The 24,889-nt window shown below is 41.0% G+C and overlaps 2 protein-coding genes across 3 annotated transcripts; one reads left to right on the top strand and one right to left on the bottom strand.

Annotated features, from left to right (window-relative positions):
• Nucleotides 1-881: 881 nt before the first annotated feature.
• LOC120315965 (olfactory receptor 2AK2-like) lies at nt 882-24,802 on the bottom strand. Of its 2 annotated transcripts, none has more exons than XM_039361049.1 (3): nt 24,649-24,802; nt 23,535-23,822; nt 882-1,925 (listed from the first exon to the last, which is right to left on the bottom strand). In XM_039361049.1, exons 2-3 carry the CDS (start codon nt 23,795-23,797, stop codon nt 1,247-1,249), a joined length of 942 nt encoding a protein of 313 aa, XP_039216983.1. In that variant the 5' UTR covers nt 23,798-23,822; nt 24,649-24,802; the 3' UTR covers nt 882-1,246. The 2 variants fall into 2 exon arrangements, with proteins under 2 accessions (XP_039216983.1, XP_039216982.1); XM_039361048.1 differs by lacking the exons at nt 23,535-23,822; nt 24,649-24,802 and adding exons at nt 3,191-3,412; nt 3,633-3,747 and having other exon boundaries at nt 882-2,213.
• LOC120315968 (olfactory receptor 2M4-like) lies at nt 14,565-20,186 on the top strand. The gene is made up of 2 exons (XM_039361055.1): nt 14,565-15,045; nt 17,889-20,186. Exon 2 carries the CDS (start codon nt 17,914-17,916, stop codon nt 18,847-18,849), a length of 936 nt encoding a protein of 311 aa, XP_039216989.1. The 5' UTR covers nt 14,565-15,045; nt 17,889-17,913; the 3' UTR covers nt 18,850-20,186.
• Nucleotides 24,803-24,889: the final 87 nt, after the last annotated feature.

Raw genomic sequence — 24,889 nt, 5'->3', positions numbered from 1 at the left:
CCCTCCCAGGCTCTGATATTTCTTCTCCTATAGTGTCCTAGACATTGAAGGAAACCTATTCTTTAAAAATTCTACAACAGCAGACACTGGAACCCTCAGTGTACTAGAATCTTTGACCAACCATGCTTCAGAGAGTAGTCATAGCTATTAGACATGGCAATTATTTCATTCCACATGTATTGTATATCCAATTGTTCCCAACCAGATGCATTCCAGATACTGGGACAACTCCCAGAACTTCTAGAAGAATAGAATATAATCTGGTCAATCTTTAGTATTCTAATCAATAGGTGATTTCCCACCTTAAGTGATACCAAGATGCTGTCTGGGAAGTCACTTGCTCCTCTCCATAATAAGCTGCTTCTTATAATATCAAACATGAAATGTGCTGCTTGTATAGGTGGAAAGTGGAGACCCTTTTCTGGAAATGTAAGACCTTAAGAATTGGATGGAATTGCTATACCTGGGCATCATTTACACCTAGATTTGCAATCTATAAAATTTAATAGGTTCAATAAGAAACCACAATACCCAGTGTGTTAGAAGACTGTAAACCACACAGAACACAATCTGTTAATATTGAGTGGGCTGTTGATAGCCGGAAGTGAATAGTGCCTCACTGAGATTAGTCCTCATCCCTGTACATTATTGTAAAAATGACTCTTAAGCAAAGAGAAATCACAATATTTAGATTTCATAAGGCATTTCAAAACTTTCTAAGCATTTTGCATATATAATCCTTATAAGAGCTGTGCAGGATCATACTATCATATACTGTTTATATTTCAGTTCAGAGGGTGAAGATAAAAGTAATATTTCTAGACATACAAAAGACATCATAAGTAATAATAATAATAATAATAATAATGTTGGAAGGGACCTTGGAGGTCATCTAGTCCAACCCCCTGCTCAGGTAGGAAACCCTATACCATTTTGGACAAATGGCTGTCCAGTTTCAGTGGGCAAAATATTCTAGACTCTAGCTGAGGAATGCAATTGTTTGGTTTATGTTTTCAATATTTATGTTGATCAAATAAGACAACCAAGAATAGGTTTCTATTGTCATTAAGTATTGAAGGTTGCCATAGTGGGAAAAATGGAAGGAAAGTTTATTAGGTATGTTCACCACTTTAACTTGAGCCCACATGTACAGTGGGATAAAATAATAACAGCAAGAACATCTTCACTCTTACTGGATCAAATGCCGATATTTCAAAAAGAAAATATCCACTATTGTGTTGTACTATCAAGTCACTAAAAGCAAATTGGGTTTTCCAAAGATTTTCTTCAGAGCATCCAAAACATCTCGATTCCTCAAGCTATATATGAAGGGATTTGTCATGGCAGGTATGATAGTAAAGAACAGTGTATTAATCATGGCTTCCTGAGGTGAATAAGAGGATGCAGGTTTCATGTATGTCGCAAGAGAAGTTGTATAGAATATCCCAACTACACACAAGTGAGACATGCAAGTTCCCAAGGCTTTATGGCTCCTTTCAGAAGATCGTACCCTCACAACTTGGAGGAGGATGGCAACATAGGAGGTGAGGATAACTGAGATGGGGATGAGAAGTACCAGAAAATTTCCAGCATACGTTGTTCTTTCAAAAGCAGAATTATCTGAGCAAGACAGCTGGATAAGAGCTGGATAATCACACATGTAATGGTTAATCACATTGGACTTGCAGTAGGGAAGGGGCAGGACATAAAGAGAGCAAGTGAGCGCCTGGACAGTAGACCAAAACCAGGCTGCCATTGACATCATGTTACAGACACTCCTCCTTATGAGGATGGGATATTGCAAAGGTTTGCAGATGGCCACATATCTGTCATAAGACATGGTTGCCAGGATGAGGCACTCTGCTCCTCCTAAGAGCAAAGTTATAGAAATCTGAATAACACACCCATAGAGTGAAATTGTATACCTCTTAGTTACAAAGCTGACCAATACTTGTGGAACGATGGAGAGAACTTGGCAGAGGTCCATGAAAGCCAACTGACTAAGAAAGAAGTACATGGGAGTCTGAAGTCCAGAGTCTGTTTTAATCAGAATAATAAGGAGGCTGTTTCCCATCAGAGCAATCAGAAACATGAAGAGAAGCCCCCAAAGGAACAGGGTGGGTGACCACTGATGCAGAAGACCAACCAGAAGAAATTCTCTCCATGAAGTTATGTTTCCCTCTCTCATTGCTCATTCGTTGCCAAGCTTTTATCTAAAGATATGAAAATAATTTGGGAGAATGTTTGTCATAAACCCATTGAAATCCATAACTATTGATAGATATTTTCCTCCATCCCTCTTCAGTGGGTAGACAAATGGCTAAGATGATGATGACTTTACAAAATAATGTTTCCTTTGGAAATGTTTTGCTTCTCCTCAGTTAGAACTGAGGAAGCTTCTTGGATGAGAAGTGAAACATTTCCAAAGGAAATAAATAAGAAAGTCCTGTTGCTTTTTGGAAAAAGCACCTTTAGAACAATCATGACCTGGATGGTTGAGACTCTCTGTAGACCTCTTGCCTATCTAGTTCACCCTGATCCAGCTCCCTGCACGTCTCTGTCTTTAAAACCCTCCAAAATATTTTCCTTAATAATAAGCAGAAAAAAAAAGGTTCTTGAATACTACCATAATATGCTGCAAGACAGAACCTGTATATAGGCACAAGCCCCAAATCAAAACCCTAAAATGCTCTGAATATACACATGTGGCCCTTGTTTGATATTCAAAGCAGGAGGCAGAATGTTCTCTTTATCCAATATATGTTGAGACAATTAAACATTAATGACAAGGTTTAGTTTTGTATCTTTGATAAAGAACAACAAAGGAAGAAGAAGGTGTTGAGCATCTGGAAAATAAATACTGATTGATCAAGATCAGGCAAACAGATGTGTTTGTTCATACTCAAGCAAAGAGTGATCTACATTGTCAGGGCTACCCTTAAGATTAAATTTTGAGTTTAACTACACAAAAATGCACACACACATGCGTGCATGCACACACGCACACTCATGCACTTAGAGGAACACACCTTGAGTGTCATTTGCTGCCTTCTGAATTCCTGGATGTAGCAGGGATACAGTTATTACTATTATATTATTGCTGTTTTGGTTTTTGTACGTACATACATACAACACACAAACTTAATATACTTCATCATAATTATCTCTTCAGAAATGAAGCATTACATACCTGCAGGTGTTGGCAATAGTAAATTAGGAAAACAGGGTTTTAAAAATCAAAAAGGCTCCATTTGAGGTTCTGAATCTTTGCCCAGCTGAATTCTTTTTCATTGCTTCTTTCATGACTCCCTCAAACCATGCGATGTGATTCTATTCAAATACCTTGTATTTATTCTTTCAGTGCAAGATTCATTGTCCTACTACATCCTTCAGGAAACAAGCAATTTCCATTCTGAAAATTAGTGAGACAAACTGAAACTTTTAAAAATCAAATCAGAGAGAAAAATATGTGCTAGAGATTTATAGATCAGTAAGAAGCATTGACCTGATTTTGATCAGATATAGATCTAATTCTTAAACATTATAGACTGTAATTCTAGGATTAACTACGCACAGCAATGGAAAGAAAGTGAGAGAGAAAATAAGAAATAGACTCAGTCCATTTTTCCTACCTTAATTATCTTAACCAACATAACTAAATGCTAATGTAGTAATAATTGAAGGAAGAAAAAAAGTCTATTCATTTTGAAAATCTCAAGTTAGAGCCAATCTCCTTTTCATTCTCCCTGCAGCCAACTAAGTCTTTCATATATCCCAGGAGATGTTCGGAGAGACTTCTACTTTAGGGAACTTGGTTCTCAGTCTATGGTTTTAATTATGATGCAGTTTCAAAAGGGAAAAGTTCACACATAATATCATACCATTTATTCCTGCAGAGGTTTTTTTAAATTTTCTGATTTTCTAAAGAGAATTCAGTGAATTTAAGTGAATTTAATTTAAGTGAATTTAATTCAGTGAATTAAAAAGTGACATCATGCTAAGCATGCTAGTTCCAAAGGCAAAACTTGTTGCAATAAGCGTAGAAGAAATTTGCATCCTAAATTGGTTTTATTAATACTAAATGCTAGCAATCTTTATTACAGAATCTCTCCCTAGTCCTTATTCACCTGGGAATCTGACTTGGTTATCATTGCTTATTTATCCAGGCAAAGTCCTGCTTAGTTCTGGTACTGTGCCTTGTTGTTTGAGCCTCAGACTGAGCTAAACCTCAAGCCTGTCTCTTCAGATCTCAGAGCTGCCCGCATTCTGCTCCCAGGCCTTGCACACAAGGATCTTCGTATTCCTGGGCAAATCCATCTCTGCCAGCATAACATACATTTCATTTCCTATTGCTAACACCTCCTCCAGATCAGGTTCAAGTCATGGTCTCTGCATGAGTGTCTCTCTTAAATTTCTTAATCATCATCATCATCATCATCATCATCATCCCCCAGTGAGGCACTACCTTGACGTGGTTGTGGGGCTTGTGTACTCTGAGGAAGATGAGAGCTATGCCAGAGGTTCAACCATGCTGGACAGGTCTCATCAGAGGAGTCAGACAAAGAGTGTCTCTCCCATAAAAAATATGGTGAGATGTAAATTTCAGGAAGCTATACCGGCTCGGATGTCGCCCGGGTTAACAAGGTCCGTGCTAGATGTTGGAGTTCCTGGGTATCTGGTGAAAAATGGGTTATAGGACTCACAACTGTTGGCTGAGCAACCAGGACCAGTAGCTGCAGAACTACTGGAGGAAAAGGTGCTTACCCGTCGCAGATACACAGTGATTGAAAACAAAGAAATAATGATCTGTTATTACAGATCAAGTCCAACAAGAAGAGGATATCTAAAACGAATGCACCAGTTCTGGAAAGAACAACATCCAGAATCAGAAATAACAGAACAGAGACTACAAATACTTGGGTATCCTTCAAGCTGACAACATCAAGCACACTGAAGTTAAGAAAAAGATTAGAGGTGAATACATCAAGAGAGTGAAGAAGATCTTAAAGTCCAAACTCAATGAAGGAAATACCATGAAGGCAATCAACACCTGGGAAATTCCAGTCATTGTGCACTATTCACAGCTGGAATAGTGCACTGGACTCAAGCAGAACTAAAAGCAATGGATAGAAAGACCAGAAAAATAATGACAATGAATCATGCCCTTCATCCATGCAGTGACATTAACAGACTCTATTTACCAAGGCAAATAGGTGGGCGTGGAATGCTGCAAATACATCAGATGGTTGAAGAAGAAAAAATGGCTTTGGAAGAATATCTGAAGGACAGTGATGAAGATGCACTGAAATTAATGCATCTTACTGACTACTGGAGAGACCAAACTGGCCTACAAGAAAGACCAAATGAAGAACAGAACAGAGGCATAGGAAGACAAAGCATTACATGGCCAGTATATTAAAAAAATAGCTGGGAAAACAGATAATAATAAGACCTGGCAATGGCTAAGAGCAGGAAAATTGAAAAAAGAGACCGAGGGACTAATTCTGGCTGCAGAAGACCAAACTTTAAGGACAAATGCATATAAAGACAAAATTGAGAAGACAGCAACAGACAGTAAGTAACGGCTATGCCAAGAAGTTGAAGAAACAGTGGACCACCTGGTAAGCTTCTGCAAGAAGATCTCACAGACTGACTACAAGCAGCGGCATGACAAAGTAGCAACAATGGTGCATTGGAAGATCTGCAAAAAATATCATTTGCCTGTAAGTAAGAACTGGTGGGATCATAAAATAGAGAAAGTCATAGAAAATGATAAAGTTAAACTGCTCTGGGACTTCAGAATTCAAAAGGACAAGCACTTGCAACATACTGTAACATCCCAGACTTAACAATTGTCAATAAGAAAGCCAAAAAAGTCTGGATAGTGGACATGGCAGTGCCTGGAGACAGCAGAATAGATGAGAAAGAACTGGAGAAAATAACAAAATACGAAGACCTACAAATAGAAATAGAAAGACTGTGGCAAAAGCAAGCAAGGGCAGTACCAATAGTAATAGGCTCCTTGGGTGCAATCGCAAAACAACTGGAGCACCACTTGAACACCATTGGCATTGACAAATTCGCTATTAGTCAATTGCAAAAGGCGGCCTTACTAGGAACTGCTTCCATCCTGCGACGATATCTGTAATACCATCAAACATCCACATTTGCCTATCCCAGGTCCTGGGTAAGGACTCGATAGGTAGACAAAATGCCAAATCCAGTCTGAATATCTGGCTGACTGTGCGATGATCCATAATAATAATAATAATAATAATAATAATAATAATAATAATAACAACAACAACAACAACAACAACAATAATAATAATAATAATAGTAATAATACAGTTGGAAGGGACCTTGGAGGTCATCTAGTCCAACCCCCTGCTCAGGCAGGAAACCCTATACCTTTTCAGACAAATGGCTGTCCAGTCTCTTCTTAAAAACTTCCATTGTTGGAGCATTCACAGCTTCTAGAAGCAGGTTGTTCTACTGATTAATTGTTCTAACTGTCAGGAAATTTCTCCTTAATTCTAGGTTGCTTCTTTCTTTGGTTAGTTTCCATTCGTTGCTTCTTGTCCTGCCTTCAAACACTTTGGAAAATAGCTTGACTCCCTCTTCTTTGTGGCAGCCCCTGAGATATTGGAATACTGCTATCATGTCATCCCTTGTCCTTCTCTTCATTAGACTAGACATACCCAGTTCCAGCAACCGTTCCTTATATGTTTTAGCCTCCAGTCCCCTAATCATCTTTGTTGCTCTTCTCTGTACTCTTTCTAGAGTCTCAACATCTTTTTTATATCGTGGTGACCAAAACTGGATGCATTACTCCAAGTGTGGCCTTACCAAGGCATTGTAAAGTGATATTAACACTTCAAGTTATCTTGATTCTATCCCTCTGTTAATGCAGCCTAGCAGTGTGTTGGCTCATATTTAAGTGATTCTCCACTAGGACTCCAAGATCCCTCTCACAGTTATTACTATTGAGCAAGGTTCCACCTAGACCAGTGATGGCGAACCTTTTAGAGACTGAGTGCCCAAACTGCAACCCAAAACCCACTTATGCATTGTCGAGTGCCAGGTGGGTATGGCCCATTGGGTGGGTGTTGCCTATTGGGTGGGCGTGACCAATTGGGTGGGCATGGCTGCAGTGGTAACAGCAGACTGGGTGGGACTAAAAAGTTCAATCAATCAATTCCAACTTTGCAAGATCTTTTTTTTCCCACGAGAAATTGACTGATTGAACCTTTTTTTTTTTTTTTTTTTGCATACGGCGGCGGAGGCCTAAAGCAAAAAGGTTTTATAAAACCCAGCTGAAGGCCCAGGACTGGGGCGATGGTGTGTGTTATGTCCCGAGCCTTGCAAACGGCTCGGGCGTTTGCAGGCAGTCCCGGGCAGGTGCAAAGCTGCCCGGGACCAGACAGGCTGTCGCCAGCACCGTGCGCATGCGCGGGTGCTGGCGCGGGAAAAGTAACCCATTTACCCGGGAGTTGCCTATATAAGAGGCTGCGAGGCGTTTGGGCGAGGCTGAAGCCATCTTCCTGTAAGCTGAACGCTGAATAAATGAAACTGAGAACTCCAGCTGCTTCTCGTGTCTGTTTTCCCGCCACGGACTCAACACTGGCGACGAGGATGGGATGCCTTGCACTACCTGGAAAGGAAGAAGTGTAAGCTTACCCAAGGAGTCCTGAGCGGCGAAAGAGGAACGGCGTCGACTCGGCAGCTGCCCGCCAATCCGGTGCGCATTCGGGGGTAGGCTGGCTGATAGACCCGTCTCCTGAAGATCCGAAGATGGCGAAAATCGGAAGGCTTTCGGAATTCGACGTCTCACATCCAGAGCGGTGGGAGTCCTACGTATCCAGAATGGAGAACTACTTCAAGGCAAACCAAGTGAGGGAAGATAGCTTGAAGGCGGCCACCCTGCTTTGCGTTTGCGGCCAAGACGCCTTCGAAATCGCAGAAAACCTTGCAGCACCTGTCCCAGTAGAGTCTGTAAGCTACGCAGACCTGAAGAAGCTGCTGAAGGAGCACTTCCACCCCAAGGTGTCCGTTATCTCATGGCGCCACACCTTCGAACAAAGGGATCAACGGTCCGGTGAGTCAGCCAAGGAATACATCACCGCGTTACGGAAGGCCGCCAAGCCCTGCGAGTTCAAGGACCTCGAGGAACGACTGAGGGACCGATTCGTGTGCGGGTTAAGGCATCGCGAGCTACAACAGAGACTTTTCGCAAAGGAAGAATTATCCTTCCAAGACGCCTTAAGGGAAGTCACCGCAGAAGAAGCAGCAGGCGGCGCCGTCAAAAACATGCGGCCGATCAGAAACAGTGCAGAGGGTGCGTCCGTGCACCAGGAAGACGTCCGACGAAACTCCGAGGAGGATCCGGACGAGGAAGTCGACCGTCTACACCCCGCGAAGGAAGAGAACCAGAAGGGAAGCTCTTCGGCTCCGCTCAAGTGCATCGGCTGTGGAGGTCGCCACAGGAGAACCGACTGCAAGTTCCGCTCCGCTACCTGCCGGGCATGCGGTAAACAAGGGCACATTGCAGCTGTGTGCCTGGGCCGACGAAAGGCACAACCCCAAGAAGAACGCCTGAAGGGTACCAGATTCCCCAGCCAGAATAGGGTAGGTTTTTGCGCTTCGCGAAGAAGCATCTGTAGAACAGGCACACACAAGCCCATGAAGAAAAAGCTGTCACTCAACGTGAAGCTACAAGGGGTTCCATTATCTATGGAACTAGACACAGGGTCTGCCCTGTCCATCATTTCATTGCATACATTTAGGAAGATTTGTTCCAGAAGTGAGTCTAAGGCCAAGTTAAGGCCTTCTGATATTGTATTAACAGATTTTCAGAACTCAAGAGTGTGTGTTAAGGGGGAGGCCACCCTTAACGTGCAATACAAGAGTTTTGAAGGTCCACTAGACTTATTAGTAGTAGGGGGTGAACGAACGAGTCTCATAGGACTCGATTGGTTTGAGGCCCTGGGGATACACGTCACAGGACTCAACAGCTTACAAACACTCGACCTACAGGAAGTCTGCAAAGAATTTGCAGATGTTTTCAGCCCCCAGCTGGGCACATTCAAAGGACCACCTGTGTCCTTAAAGCTAGACCCCACTGTCACTCCCATTAGGATTAAAGCAAGAAGGGTCCCTTTTGCTTTAAAAAGTAAGATTGACACTGAACTAGACAAACTAATCCAACAGGGAATCTTAGAACCTGTTGATTCCAGCCCGTGGGAGACCCCCATTGTCACGCCTCTAAAGGCAAATGGGGACATTCGCATTTGTGCTGATTACAAATGCACACTCAATAAGGCATTGCAGCAACATGCCTATCCTGTTCCTGTGGTCAGTCACATCCTGGCCTCTCTCAAGGGGGGGCGTGTTTTTGCAAAGCTTGACCTAGCTCAAGCATATCAACAGCTGCCTGTTGATGATGATGCTGCCATAGCTCAGACCATTGTGACCCACAGGGGAGCCTTTAAAGTAAAAAGGCTACAGTTTGGAGTGAATGTCGCTCCTGGGATTTTCCAAAGCGTTATGGAAAACACACTACGAGGTATACCAGGGGTCTGCCCCTACTTTGACGATGTCTTGATTGCAGGAGACTCCACACACATTCTAGCTGAAAGGCTTAGGGCTGTCCTGTTAAGATTCAGGAAATCAGGCCTCAAGCTCAGAAAAGACAAATGCCAGATTGGGGTGCCTTCTACTGAATTTCTGGGATTCAAAATTGATGCTGCTGGGATTCATCCTGCTGAATCCAAACTAACTGCTATTTTAGATGCACCCAGGCCAAAGTCTAAGGCCGAACTTCAGGCCTTTCTAGGCCTCCTGAATTTCTACAATTCTTTTCTTCCACATAAAGCTAGTGTAGCTGAGCCTCTTCACAGGCTACTAGACAAACAGGCTGTGTGGCTGTGGTCACAAGCGCATGAGGCTTGCTTTAAAGAAGTCAAGGCCTTGCTCACTTCTAACAGTGTTCTTGCACATTTCAACGAGTCTCTCCCTGTGTGCATCGCTTGTGATGCGTCCCCCTACGGGGTTGGAGCTGTCCTGAGTCACCTCAGGTCTGATGGAACTCAGGTTCCTATTGCATACTACTCCAGAACACTGTCTTCTGCCGAGCGCAACTACGCTCAGATAGACAGGGAGGCTCTGGCTGTTGTTGCTGGAATTAAAAAATTCCACGATTTTCTATATGGCAGGCATTTCACGGTCTTCACTGACCATAAGCCTCTGCTGGGACTGTTTACCACACGTAAACAGACTCCCCACATCATTTCCCCTAGAATGCTTAGGTGGTCTATTTTCTTGTCTGCATATGATTTTTCATTATTCCACAAGCCTGGGAAAGAAATGGGCCATGCTGATGGCCTCAGTAGGTTGCCTCTGCCAGTAGTAGAAGCTGACCCCGCGCCAGCTGTCAACATTCTATCAATCCAAGCCTTGCCCGAGCTCCCTCTTAGTGCCAGGGATGTTACCGCTGAAACAGGTACAGATCACACACTTTCACGTGTCCGCTCCTGGGTCCTGTCCGGGTGGCCTGAGCACTGCCCTAGTCCTGAGTTTCAGAGTTTCTGGTCCAAAAGGAACGAACTGTCCCTTTCTCAGGGTTGTCTGCTTTGGGGAAACAGAGTTGTCATTCCCACCTCAATGAGGACTAGGGTCTTAGAATCCCTCCACGAGGGTCATCCTGGCATTGTTCGTATGAAGGCTCTTGCACGCAGCCACTTGTGGTGGCCTGCTTTAGATAAAGATATTGAGGCTAAGGTACACGCATGCCACCTGTGCCAACGATCTCGCCCAGAGATGCCCCAAGCTCCTGTGCATAGATGGGAGGAAACACAGTCCCCATGGTCTAGGGTGCACATTGACTACGCTGGGCCCTTTCAGGGCCAGTTCTTCTTGGTCCTTGTTGACAGCCATTCAAAATGGCTTGAGGTTGTGCCTGTCTCATCCACCACCACTGCAAAGACTATTCAGGTACTGAGGGGGATTTTTGCTGCACACGGGCTGCCAGATGTCATTGTGTCCGACAACGGCCCTCAATTCACCTCCTCCGAATTCCAAGCTTTCTTACAGGCAAACCTGATTCGTCATGCCACGTCTGCGCCTTTTCACCCGTCCACCAACGGTATGGCTGAACGCATGGTGCGCATCGCAAAGGACGCCTTGAAGAGACTCACCTACGGGGACTGGCATCACAGGTTGGCTGACTTTCTCCTTTCTTATCGCACCACACCGTCCACTTCTACAGGGAGAAGTCCAGCTGAACTTCGTTGGGGGCGCCAACTTACTACTAGACTTGACCGGTTGCATCCGGACAGACTGCCTTCATCTACCTCACATCCTAGGGCACCTAGACAACTACTTGTGGGTGCCCCGGTTTGGGCTCGCAATTACGGGCCTGGTCATACATGGGTCCCCGCTTCTGTGTCCAGGATCACAGGTCCTCTCTCCTACGAGGTTGCCCTGGACAACGGTCGTGTCCTGCGTCGGCACATCGACCAACTTCGCTCTAGGCGAGACTTTTCTGCTGAGACTCCTGGGTCTTTTCCAGGGGGGGAGGGGGACCCTTTGGAGCAAAGGGAAGGGCAAGAGCTACTGCCCATCTCCACTGAGGGAGCCACAAACGGCTCGTCCCAAGGTTCTGCAATTGCTCCGAAAAGAAAGTCATGGAGCTTACCCACACAACAGGCACTCACGCCTACTCCAGCCAGGGAGTCACCCCGGGGGCATACTCACTTTCCACACACATCACACAGCACTCCAGCAACGGAGGATACCCGGGGGCATCCCAACAAATCATTCCCCGCAAGAGAGCTGGCACACAATTCCCAAGGTTGGCCTGACCTTACCCCAAATCCTACAGGGGGTCAAACATACACAGAGCTAGTCGAGGAACCAAGTCCCGACTACAACAACCCTAGCACAAATCAGGGAACACCTGAGTTTTGGGAAAGTACAGAAACCCACACGAGCCCGAACACAGAATGGGGTTCAGGGAATGGACAGCCTCCTGACAGGTCTTGGACTGACCTAGGAGGTTCTACAGAGACGCCCAGCAGCGGCTATCACTTCAAGGGGCCTGAGGGTCTACAGCTAGGTAGGTCAACCAGGTCACAAAGTAACAGAAGCCCTGGCCTGACGAGCCCGGTGGGCAAGCAAGCAGGCCAGGCATCGGGGCACAGTCCTTGGAAGACACCAGGGCACAATAGAGAGAACAGGCTCACGCCTCCCTCCAGTCAGGGGACTTATGCCAGTAACCCAGAGCTAAGAAGGTCACAGAGAGCAAAGAAATCTCCTAAGTATCTAGAAGATTACATAACATTGCTGGCAAGGCAAAAGCCAGTAATCAGTGGGAGCACTGGGGAGCAAAATGTCATATAAAATAAATGTTGTATGTTGGTAGTAGTTTTAGCCCGGGGGAAAGGGGTGTTATGTCCCGAGCCTTGCAAACGGCTCGGGCGTTTGCAGGCAGTCCCGGGCAGGTGCAAAGCTGCCCGGGACCAGACAGGCTGTCGCCAGCGCCGTGCGCATGCGCGGGTGCTGGCGCGGGAAAAGTAACCCATTTACCCGGGAGTTGCCTATATAAGAGGCTGCGAGGCGTTTGGGCGAGGCTGAAGCCATCTTCCTGTAAGCTGAACGCTGAATAAATGAAACTGAGAACTCCAGCTACTTCTCATGTCTGTTTTCCCACCACGGACTCAACAGTGTGCATGCCCACAGAGAGGGCTCTGAGTGCCGCCTCTGGCACCCGTGCCATAGGTTTGCCACCACTGACCTATACTATACCTGTACATTTGGTTTTTCTTGCCTAAACGTAGAACCTTACTTTTTTCACCACTGAATTTCATTTTGTTAGATAGCGCCCAGTGTTCAAGTCTTTCCAGGTCCTCCTGTATCTTAAGCCTGTCTTCTGGAGTGTTGGCTATTCCTGCCAGCTTGGTATTGTCTGCAAATAAGGGAAGTGCTTCTGCTCAAAAGCTTCAGCAGATGAGAGCACCCAGACAACTGGAGTGGATCCAGAATCTAAGCAAACCAAGATACATCACCTGCATGCCATCATCAAGGGTCAAGTTCAGCCTAGAGTGTCATACCTCTAGTTCTTTTTCCAGGATGTTTCTTTGAGTTGGCAGTCTTGCCTCCAGCCCTGAAATTTCCTTAAAGTCTTCCATCCAAGAAGTTACCATTCTTACTCCATTTCAGACAGAGTTGTCTGGCATCCATTAGCTAAGGGGATGATTTTATGTGCTACTGCTCAGAAGACCTTCTTTCATTATTGTGTCTAATGAACACATGATGATTGGGAGTAGCTACAATGATTTATCTCACACCTTCCTTAGGCATCCTATCATAACTTACAGCCCCTTCTCTTGAGGGATGGGGATACATTTACAGGAATTTATTTATGAGATTAGAGGGTACCTCTGAGTGAAACATTAGTCTAGTAGCTTAGAATGAAACCTATGTTTGGGTCTCAGGAACTCCCTAAAAACCCAGCTTTGCAGAAAGATCAGCAGTCCCTTTACATTTTCCAACCTGGAGGATGTCTTCAAATATTGCATGGAATTCTTTATGGCAAATCATGAATTGTTTTTTATGTGATTTGGGTTTTTCCATCCAACATGTTGAAAGCTAAGGTCTGCATGAGTTTAGAGGTCATGCATTTTATCTTGGAAAAGAAGCTATTCTTTACTGTCCAGGCTGCTGGGCTGCTATTGTGCGTAACATCTTTATTAGTTTGCCTCCAGTGCACTCCCAGTCAGTCCCTATATCCAGGCCAAAACAAGCACTCATTCCACTCTCAGTAGCTCCACTGTAAAAAAAATGGCTTGGGAAAGTTTATTTATTAAATATAAGGAGACCTCAAAGTATTAAGTGGCCAAAAAGAGATAAAAAGCAGCAAGACAGCTGAAGAGAGAGGAACAGAGAGACATGGACACTTGGCAATAATGTACAGTATTTACAGTACACATCTATATATCAAAAGGCACAAATTTTTTAATGCTTCTGGAAATAATACGGAAGGTTATAATGAGCAGGTTTCTATAGTTTGGGAAATCTGTTACTCCTGCAAAGCTGTGTACTTAGGAAGCTCACCGACAAAACATAAGTTTCAATCTGCTGGACTAATATAGTTCTGCTCTTACTTTTTAATGAAATCTGCCCAAAGCTGGCTCAAATCAGACAGCCTCTAAATCCAATAAATAAATTCCTGTAAATTTACCCCCATTCTCATTCCTTGACAGATGGGGATGTAAACATATTGGTGATTGGAACCAATCCTCAGACTTTAAGATAGGATGTCTAAGGAAGGTATGAGATAAGCCATCCTGGCTAAATATATCAAAACTCTGCAAAATAAAACAATGTAATCTTATGCTTTGAACTTCTCACTTTTGAAAATGTTATCTTAATTAAAATCTTGGCCTGAGAACCAAATTCCCTGAAGTAGAAGTTACTCAGAACCAATCCCTGCATATAAGGTTGGCTGCAGGGAGAATGTCAAGTTCTCTAACTTGATTTTTTCATAATGAATAGACAGTTTTTTTCTCTATTCCTCAGTTATTAAGTAAACATTAAATTATGTTGGTTATAGATAGATAATCTATTAGATACTGAGTCTATATCTTATTTTCTTTGTGTGTGTGTGTCTCAGTGTGTGTGTGAGACGCTATTATTTCTAAAAATTAGATCTTTATCTGATCAAATCAAAATCGCAGCAATGCCTGCACCTATCTGTATATCTGCAGCACAATTTTTTCTCTCTGATTTGATTTTAAAAAGTTGCAGATTGTCTCACTAATTTTCAGAACGGAAGTTGCTTGTTTCCTGAAGGATGTAAGACAATGAATCTTGCACTGTAAAAATAATTACAATATATTTGAATAGAATCACAATGCATGATTTGAGGAAGCCATGAAAGAAGCAACGAAAACAAAATCAGCTGAGCGAAGAATCAGAAATTCAAATGGAGCTTTTTGATTTTAAAAGATCCTGTTTTTCCCCATTTGCTGTTGTGAACACCTGCAGGTATATAATTCTTGATTTCTGAAGAGACAATTGTTCCTGGAAAGCTTATATTTTATAAAAGTTCAACTCATAAAACAGTATTTGCAAATAACTTTCAGTCAGACAGTTATAATTACAACATGACAACTAATACAACTGATGTGTGTGTTAATGTGTGTAATAATATAATAACGATAATATTATTGTTATATATTGTATATAAAATAATATATAATAATATAATATTAAAAATAGTATTCTTTCTATGTCTAGGATTCCTAACGCAGTAAATGACATATTTCTCTCTCTCTCTCTCTCTCTCTCTCTCTCTCTTTCTTTCTCTCTCTCTCTCTCTCTCTCTCTCTCACACACACACACATCAATTTGAACCAATTTAAGATTTGAAAGGGCAAGGATTCAGTTACAATTTAAGATTTGCAGGGAATGCAAGAATTCAGTTGGATTGTTTGGATTTAAATATAACAATCTGTGTCTGTGAAAACACAATAACCTAAATTTTAATCCCACCTTAGACATAAAGTTAGCTGAATGAATTTTGGACTGGTCACTGGGAAGAAGGAGGCAAGAGCAAACCACTGAAATTTGCCAGGATATTGCACCAGGACAGCTCCCTGGTGCCTGCAGGCATTTGCCTATGCAGTCTTTAGGGGTCAACAAGAACAAACCATTTTTTTTTTTAAAAAAAAAAGATATGTTCCAAAGGAATAATCTGCAAGAGTTAGTTCATTTATTACATTTTTTATCCTGCCTTTATTATTTATAAGTAACCCAGGACAGCGAACATACCTAACTCTCCTCTTATTTTCAGTGCAAAAAATAACCCTGTGAGTTGGGCTGGGCTTAGAGAATGACTTTGCCTATATTTAGTTTTTAGGCTACAAATGCTAACAACTTAGTTAGAAGAAGTGCAGAGAGGAAAGGGAAATGGTCTTAACTAGTTGCTTCTGTGTGGACATCAGACCTGAGCTTTGAGTCTTTCTATCGGTAGTCAAACTGTGGAGCAAAGCAGTGTTGAAGGAAAAATCTTCATCAGGGTCCAGTCCAAGCTGGGAATAAACAACCTGGCAATTGTTTTAGAAAGAAGGTTGCAGTTTATTGAAGAGGAGAGCCAGACAGAAAGATGGTGCTGGGGGAAAAAAAGAGTGAGCACATGTAGTAGGGAGTGGGTTTTTATACCTTCTTGGGCTTTTGTTTGAAGTTGTTCCTGTGTCATGAACTTTGACCTGAGTCTGAGTGTGCCTTTCTGGTATTCTGATGGTGATGAATTAATTCTATTATGTCCTGTCTTAGAGTTTGGGTGGGGTATGTAAATTTTAAGGGACTTTGTCTTCCTGATCTCTTCAGCTTCTAGCTGGAAGGCTCCAACCTTCCTGAATGGATTATTACATCTGCATTTCTAAAAGCTGGTTTCTGCTGAGTTGTCTGGCTGGAGGGAGAGGAGGTGTGGAGAAGTTTCTGCCTTTTTAAAGATCTTCTCCATTATTTCTTTGGGAAAATATATTCTGCCTTTTTAATATTCCCCAAAATATTTATTTCTCTGGATTCTTCCCTCAGCAGCATTGCCACTCATCTGAGCTTCCCCCCTCGCTGATGTGCCTCCTTCTTGTGCATGCATTAATATAAGAGCAAATTTACTCTCTGGCCATTCATGCAGTGGATTTTCTCATCCAGTATCAGACATGGCAGGGACAGACAAATGTAGAAGCTACATAATATCAAGTTACTTGATTTTATTTTATTTTTCAGCCGTGCATGAGGAAAATGAAAGGGAATAAACCTGGGTGGAAAGAGAAGAGATCAGACAGTTTGGGCAGTTTATTCCAGTTTGGACCAATATATGGAGATGAAAGGAAAGATGCAGATGGCTATGAGGAAGTAAAGCACCATGTGAAGAAAGCACAAATCAGGCAAAAAATAGGAAGAAGATCAAGTTTTGAAGACAACTGAACTCAAAACTTCAGTATTTTGGACACTCCTCAAATATATTGATATCTATTAGTTTTATTCATATTTAAATCTATGAATCATTCTATGGATGGATAGATGATTAGATAGATGATAGATAGATAGATAGATAGATAGATAGATAGATAGATAGATAGATAGGTAGGTAGATAGACTTAGTTGTATAATTTGTTTATTTATATATTTATTTATTTTTAACTTTATATGCCACAGAACAACATATATCAAAATAATATTTTTCAATGCTTCCTTACAAAATTTATAAAAACTGTAATTTGTTAACTAATGACAACAAATCAGAATTGTGCAAGACCTGACATATCAAAACACCACTTGGAACATACGAGTCCCAAGCATAATACTAGAATTAAACTTTCCAAAACTGTGTTTAATGGGAATTTTTTTTTTTAAAAGATGCTTGGAAGGGTTGCAAACAAGTGCTGCTTCCATACTTTTGCACATTTTAAAGTACCCTTTTAGAATCAAATCTGAAGCAATACATAATTTGTTAATACAGTGGAAACAAATAGTGCAATCCAGTGTGGTTCAACCTTCCCCAGTCTGTCAACTTCCAAATCTGTGGGGATACTAGGATACTTCAAAATTCTAGCAATCTGATCTCAACATGAGCAGCAGGTAGTGAGTTGCGCAATGCTGACATTATCCCAATGAAGACTTGTGCACATCCTTGTGCCTTTTCACAAAAATACACTGTTCCTCCTGAACATTAGTAATAATCTTATCAGACATGGCCCATGATATACTGTTTCTTCAATTTAAAGCAAAATGGAGAAGGGTTGAAAAATATATATATTAATATTTGTGGATTTCAACGGGTTTATGACAAAGGTTATCCCAAATTATTTTCATATCTTTAGATAAAAACTTGGCAACGAAGGAGGAATGAGAGAGGAGAACATAACTTCATGGAGAGAATTTCTTCTGGTTGGTCTTCTGCATCAGTGGTCACCCACCCTGTTCCTTTGGGGGCTTCTCTTCATGTTTCTGATTGCTCTGATGGGAAACAGCCTCCTTATTTTTCTGATTAAAACAGACTCTGGACTTCAGACTCCCATGTACTTCTTTCTTAGTCAGTTGGCTTTCATGGACCTCTGCCAAGTTCTCTCCATCGTTCCACAAGTATTGGTCAGCTTTGTAACTAAGAGGTATACCATTTCACTCTATGGGTGTGTTGTTCAGATTTCTGTAATTTTGATTTTGGCAGGAGCAGAATGCCTCATCCTGGCAACCATGTCTTATGACAGGTACGTAGCCATCTGCAAACCTTTGCAATATCCTATCCTCATGAGGAGGAGTGTCTGTTACATGATGTCAGTGGCAGCCTGGTTTTGGTCCACTGTCCAGGCACTCACTTGCTCTCTTTATGTCCTGCCCCTTCCTTACTGCAAGTCCAATGAGATTAACCATTACATGTGTGATTATCCAGCTCTTATCCAGCTGTCTTGCTCAGATAATTCTGCTTTTGAAAGAACAACGTATTTTGGAAATTTCATGGTACTACTCATCCCCATTTCACTTATCCTTACTTCCTATGTTTCCATCCTCCTCCAAGTTGTGAGGGTGCGATCTTCTGAAAGGAGCCACAAAGCCTTGGGAACTTGTATGTCTCATTTATGTGTAGTTGGGATCTATTACATAACTGCTATTGTAACATACATGAAACCTGCATCCTCTTATTCACCACAGGAAGCCATGATTAATACACTGTTCTTTACCACTCTGCCTGCCATGACAAACCCCTTTATATACAGCCTGAGGAATCAGGATGTCTTGGAAGCTCTGAGAAAAGTCTTCCAAAAACATAGCTTGCATGACTGACTAGGTAGTAAAAACTTAACAGTGAATATTTTCTGTTTGAAATCTGGTCATCTGCTCCAATAAGAAGTACAGTTACTGATATTTGATAGCATTGGATGTCTCTTTTTAATTGCTGTTATTCAACTGATGGGAAAGTGAACTTGCATCCAAAGGTGCATAATGTAATTTGAGTCCAAAATATTAAATTCCCTAATCCAGACATCCCCAACCTTTTGGGCACCAGGGACCGGGTATGTGAAGAGAGGTTTTTCTGTGGACCAGAGGGTGTGTGGTTTTGTGTGCTGCCTGCATCCTGTGGATGGGGCTTTGCTTGTTTGTGCGGATCGGTTGCTGGCATGCCACAGCCTGGTACTGGTCCACGGACTGGGGGATGGGGACCCATGGTCTAATCTACTTAGATTATCAGCATACCTAGTGAAAGTGACATTTACTTTAAGCAATCGGTGCTTGGTGATGTAGAGATATTGTACAGCGTTATTATTTGAGGGGGGGGGTTATGAAAAATGTTTCTTTCATGGAACAGTATAGAGGATGAACCTCTTAGAGTTTAATTTTCCATATCTACTCTGTTGCCATTATTCATATACATTAAAAGCTTTCCACGTGAAATAACCAAAGGCTATTCCATTAAGGATTGCCCTTGGAATCACCCTCTGTATCATTTCCAGAAGCTCTGGAAAGTCCAAGCAAGAACAGAGTCCTAAAATTAAGTGGACTGTGTGGAAAGAGTTCATTATATTGGTTCCCTTTTTTGCAAACCTTTCCCCATTTGGAGCCATAAGCAGCTCAACGTTTAGACCTTCTGTCTCATCTCTGAAACAAATATGTCTCCATCTTCACTTTAATGCCTTTTTGCACTACATCAAAGGAGCAACTGTAAGCTATGAGTCACCTGGACCAAAAAGTCCTATTTTGGAAAACAGGAAGGATTTGTTTCTTGAAAAGAAGGGGACTAGCCCAAAAGGATTCATCCAGGATCTGTGCCTTTTGATACATAGATTTGTAAATACTATACATTCTTGCCCAGTGTTCATATCTATCTGTCCCCCCCTCTCTCTCCCATTACTTTGCCTGCTTTTTTATCTCTTTTTGGCCACTTAATAATTTTGAGATTTCCTTATGTTTAATAAATGAACCTCATCGAGCTAAGTTTTTTTTTTTTTTTTTTGCTAATGGAGCTGTAGAGAGTGGCATGTGTGCTATGATAAATTATGAATATTTTATTCGAGAAACAAAGTATCGGCACTACATAGTTAAATCAAAAACTGAATTCCCCTCTCCTGAGCACAAAGTAACAAAGCACAATTCCCTCCTCCAATTAACTGTCATAAATCACATTCCCCAATTAGCTTGAAGTGCAGGCTTTCTCCCCAGATCTCCAGCCTGCCAAATCTTTATCAACTTTGGGCGCAATAACCTTGGATTCTCACGGCTGAGTTATTATTGTTATGACTAACTGGACTCTCATCCACCTTCCCCCTCCCAGCATCAACTAACTCTAAAAACAAAAGAGTAAAATGGCTGCATTTCCATCTGTTGTCAAAGCAAGAACATCCGATGTTAGCAGCATTGACACAACTATTTTAACCTGGCTTAAAGAATGGATAATGCTTAGAGACAAAAGACTATTGTACCTAGAGGGGCATGACCTACAAATTGGTTGGCATGCCTTTCTGTGGTATGGGCAGAATAAAATACATGGATACTTTCAAAACCTTTTTATAAGGAATGCACTTCTTTCAGAATGGAAAAAAATAAAAGAAAAAATTTATATTAAGATACCTGGATGGCTTTCAATAATGGAAGATTTTGCTTACCCAAATTTAATCAATTATGATAAAGTTGTGACTTATAAAGATATTTTGGACAATGAAGGAAAATTGAAAGATAGACAAGATTTACAAGAACAAGGTATTGATCTAGCATGGTGGCCATATCTGCAAATTCAAATGAGATATGAAGAAGATGTTAAACAATGGGTTTTTATAAAGAACAGACAGAATTTGATCAGATATTGCTAAAAACTGATGAAAAGTTGATTAAGAAACTCTTTAGATTTCTGTTAAACTTAAAGATGGAGGAAGAACAAGTAAAAGAAACAATGATAACATGGGCAAAGAACTTTGGATATAATATAGAATTAGAAGATTGGCAAAAATTATGGAAAAGAAATATTAAATTAACTAAAGCAGTGGCATATAAAGAAAACTTATATAAAATGTTTTACAGATGGCATATGACACCAGTGAGATTAGCAAAAATGTTTAAAAATACTTCAACAGTTGCTGGATATGCAAACAAAGACCAGGTACTTATTATCATATCTGGTGGACATGCCCTAAAGCAAAAAGATTTTGGTTTAAAATACATTTATGGTTGGAGAAAATGACTAAAAAACAAATAGACTTTAAACCAGAATTATTTTTGTTAGGAATAATAGGAGCTAATTATGAGAAAGATTGCATATATTTAATACTACACGTACTAATGGCAGCAAGAATTGTATTTGCCTAACATTGGAAAAGTGAAAATTTACCAGCTGAAGAAGTACTAATTAAGAAAATTCTAGAGTGTACAGAAATGGATAGATTGACTTTACAGATTAAAGAGAAAGAAGACTCGGTGTATTTTAGAACATGGCATAATTTCTATCAATGGCTAGAAAAATGAGTTAGAGAGAAAGGAATGTAATAGTAATAGTAGTAAAGTTGGAAGGGTCCTTGGAGGTCATCTAGTCCAACCCCCTGCTCAGGCAGGAAACCCTACACCATTTCAGACAAATGGCTGTCCAGTCTCTTCTTAAAAACTTCCAGTGTTGGAGCATTTACTGCTTCTGGAGGCAGGCTGTTCCACTGATTAATTGTTCTCACTGTCAGGAAGTTTCTCCTTAGTTCTATTGAGCGATTAATTCACATATTGTTTATGATAATTAACTACTACCTATTATTGTTTGTTAAACATATGAACCCAGACATTATGCTGTTTGCTAAATGTTGAGAATGTTATTTGGAAAAAACCCAACCCCAACCCCAACCCTAATCCTAACCCTAACCCAAATCCCAACTCCAACCCAGACCCCACCTTATTCCTAACCCTATAAAAAGTAATAAAATCTATACAAAACAACAACAACAACAACAAATGGCTGTCATGTTACCTTGGGATGCTGCAACCTTTGTAAATACATACCAATTGCCAAGCACTCAAATTCTGATTATGTAACCGTGGAGACACTACAACATTTCTAAGTGTGAGGAACTGTTAACACCTTTCCTAACCCAGAGGTTGTTTTCTCTGAGACTGGTTCTTGACTCCCTATCATCAAAGAAGCTCAGTTAAAGCAAGGACATGGATAAATTTAATCCTTATATTAAAAAAACACACACAATTATCCAAGTTCTTAACCGCAATTATTAAAGTATATATGGCCAAAGTCACCCCTGTGGAATTGAAGTTTGGCTTGAAATATAACTCAGTACTAGAACAAAAACAATCACAGGATTTGAGTTAGGCGTAAATAAAAGGATTTCAGTAGTGCAATACTGAATTAGGAATTTATATAATTTGTTCCTTGTTTAAAATCAGGGCCTATAATTATTGGTGCAAAATTCACGCTATGGAAACTGACAGACTCCCCAAATTATGTCTGTTAGAACAGATAAAATCTCAGTTAAAAAACCTCTTGGATTCTATGATGGACAAATTTCACCAGAATCAGTCTCTTGTACAACTGGGGAACAAACTAGAACTATTGCTGCCCAAAGAGTCTTGGCTAGAGAAGCATAGAAAGATATAGCCATCCTCATTAAAGCTGGCAGAGTGGAATGAATGAGCCGCTACAAAGATACTTTTCAAATTGCCAAATATTTCAACACAGAAATGCCAAAATAACTTATGGTAGTATTTATTCCAGTCGGTTTTGAACAACTGGACACAATGGTTAAATATAGAATATTTAAACAAGTCCCTTGTAATGACTATTTGTGGAGCTCATATATTATTTGAATGTCAACTGTATAAGAAAGAGAGAGAATAGTATTTTGGACCACACACATTAGACCAGTGGTTCTCAACCTTTCTAATGCCGTGACCCCATAATACAGTTCCCCATGTTGTGGTGACCCCCAAGTGGGTGTGGCCACCAATAAGAGGGAATAGGACAGCTGGGGAAAAGGGAAAAAAAATGGCGGACAACGTGGTTTGGCGATCCCCGTGAAATGGTCATTCGACCCCAAATGGGGTCCCGACCCACAGGTTGAGAACCACTGCATTAGACAAACAACCTGTTGGAATCCCTTTATTTAAAACAACAAAATTCATGTACGGTCAGAATTTAAAAATCTGAATTTATTTGAATAAAATAGTTCAGTTGAGATCTGCATATATAAGTCTAACAGGGATAAATTAAAAGGATGATACAAAAATCTAATTTGCATTCTTTATTTTATTCTTTTTATTTAATCTGTTTCTGTTATTCCATTTTTATATATGGTCTTACTAACATTCTGTTTTTATATTCTGCATGTTGATATTGGCTAATCAAAAATAAAGTTATTAAGAAGGCATACTTGCATAATTTCTTCTTCTATCTGTACCCCAGACCAGGGTTTTTAGGATTCTGTAAGAATTTGATGGGATTCCAATTAGGAGAAAAAAGGTCCCTCAAATATAGTGAAATGGTATACCTCTTAGTTACAAAGCTGACCAATACTTGTGGAACGATGGAGAGAACTTGGCAGAGGTCCATGAAAGCCAACTGACTAAGAAAGAAGTACATGGGAGTCTGAAGTCCAGAGTCTGTTTTAATCAGAAAAATAAGGAGGCTGTTTCCCATCAGAGCAATCAGAAACATGAAGAGAAGCCCCCAAAGGAACAGGGTGGGTGACCACTGATGCAGAAGACCAACCAGAAGAAATTCTCTCCATGAAGTTATGTTCTCCTCTCTCATTCCTCCTTCGTTGCCAAGCTTTTATCTAAAGATATGAAAATAATTTGGGATAACTTTTGTCATTAACCTATTGAAATCGATAATTATTAATAGATATCAGCACGGTCAAAAGTGAAACCAAATCTAAAATTCCCTGCAAAGAGTTACACTGTTACAAAGTCAAACTTCCCACCCCTGTGCTGCGTTGCCTGATAGAATAGTTTGGTGGACTTTCTAATACCCCACTCAACCCCCTAGCATAACTGATAGAATGACCTTGGTTCCCAAGGGACACAGAATTGTTTAGACTAGCAAAAATCCTTCGCATCCCCTCACATTCATATGGCAACCTAGAATGAGCAAGATGGCTGCAGCCAGTTTCATTGTAGAGTTGATAGTAGCCATATGTTATAATGCACAAGTAACATGATTTAGAATTTGTCTTGGATTTGGATATGACAGCATTCTCTAACTTACTACCTTCCAGTATGGTGAGATTAGATTTCCAGAATTTGGGGGTATCCCAGCAGATCTCAAACATGCCAAACTGGCGAAAGTTGTCATACCTGACTGCACAAAGTCTCTATGAATCTGACGGGCAATCTCTAAATTTGATATATAAATTAAATGAAGAAAGAATTAACAAATTATGTATTGTTTATATTAGGGATCTCTATGCTACAAAATTGATTCTAAAAAGGTGTTTTTGAAAATGCTAAAATATGAAAACTGGCCTTGTCAGCAATTCTTCCATGCATGTTTAAAAAATTTTCCGCCAGACAAAGATGCTTTGAAAAGTTGAAGTCAAGTGTTACATTTGGGACTCATATGTTCCAAGGAGTGTTTTGGTGTCAAGTTTTAGACAAACTTACTTTGTTGCTATCCGTTGAAACTGTTGGAATATTTATGAACAGGAAGAGTCATGTGGTAACTCAGTCAGCCAATGTGAAGGAAGTGCTACTGAGTCTATGCAAAAAGAGTATTGAGTTAGGAGCTGGATTTTCCAGTCTCTGTTTTGTCTCTGGTCTGTCTCTGTAAGAAGTCTTCATTAAGCTATGTTGCTGTAAAGAAGAATGGTATTGTAAATATTTTTATATAAATATAAAGTTATTT

Source organism: Crotalus tigris, unplaced genomic scaffold (genome assembly GCF_016545835.1).
Source record: "Crotalus tigris isolate CLP2741 ecotype Arizona unplaced genomic scaffold, ASM1654583v1 scf7180000019189.1338056, whole genome shotgun sequence".
Classification (NCBI taxonomy): Eukaryota; Metazoa; Chordata; class Lepidosauria; order Squamata; family Viperidae; genus Crotalus; species Crotalus tigris.
The sequence above is the reverse complement of the archived record's forward strand: the minus strand, read 5'-3'. Positions and strand labels throughout refer to the sequence as shown.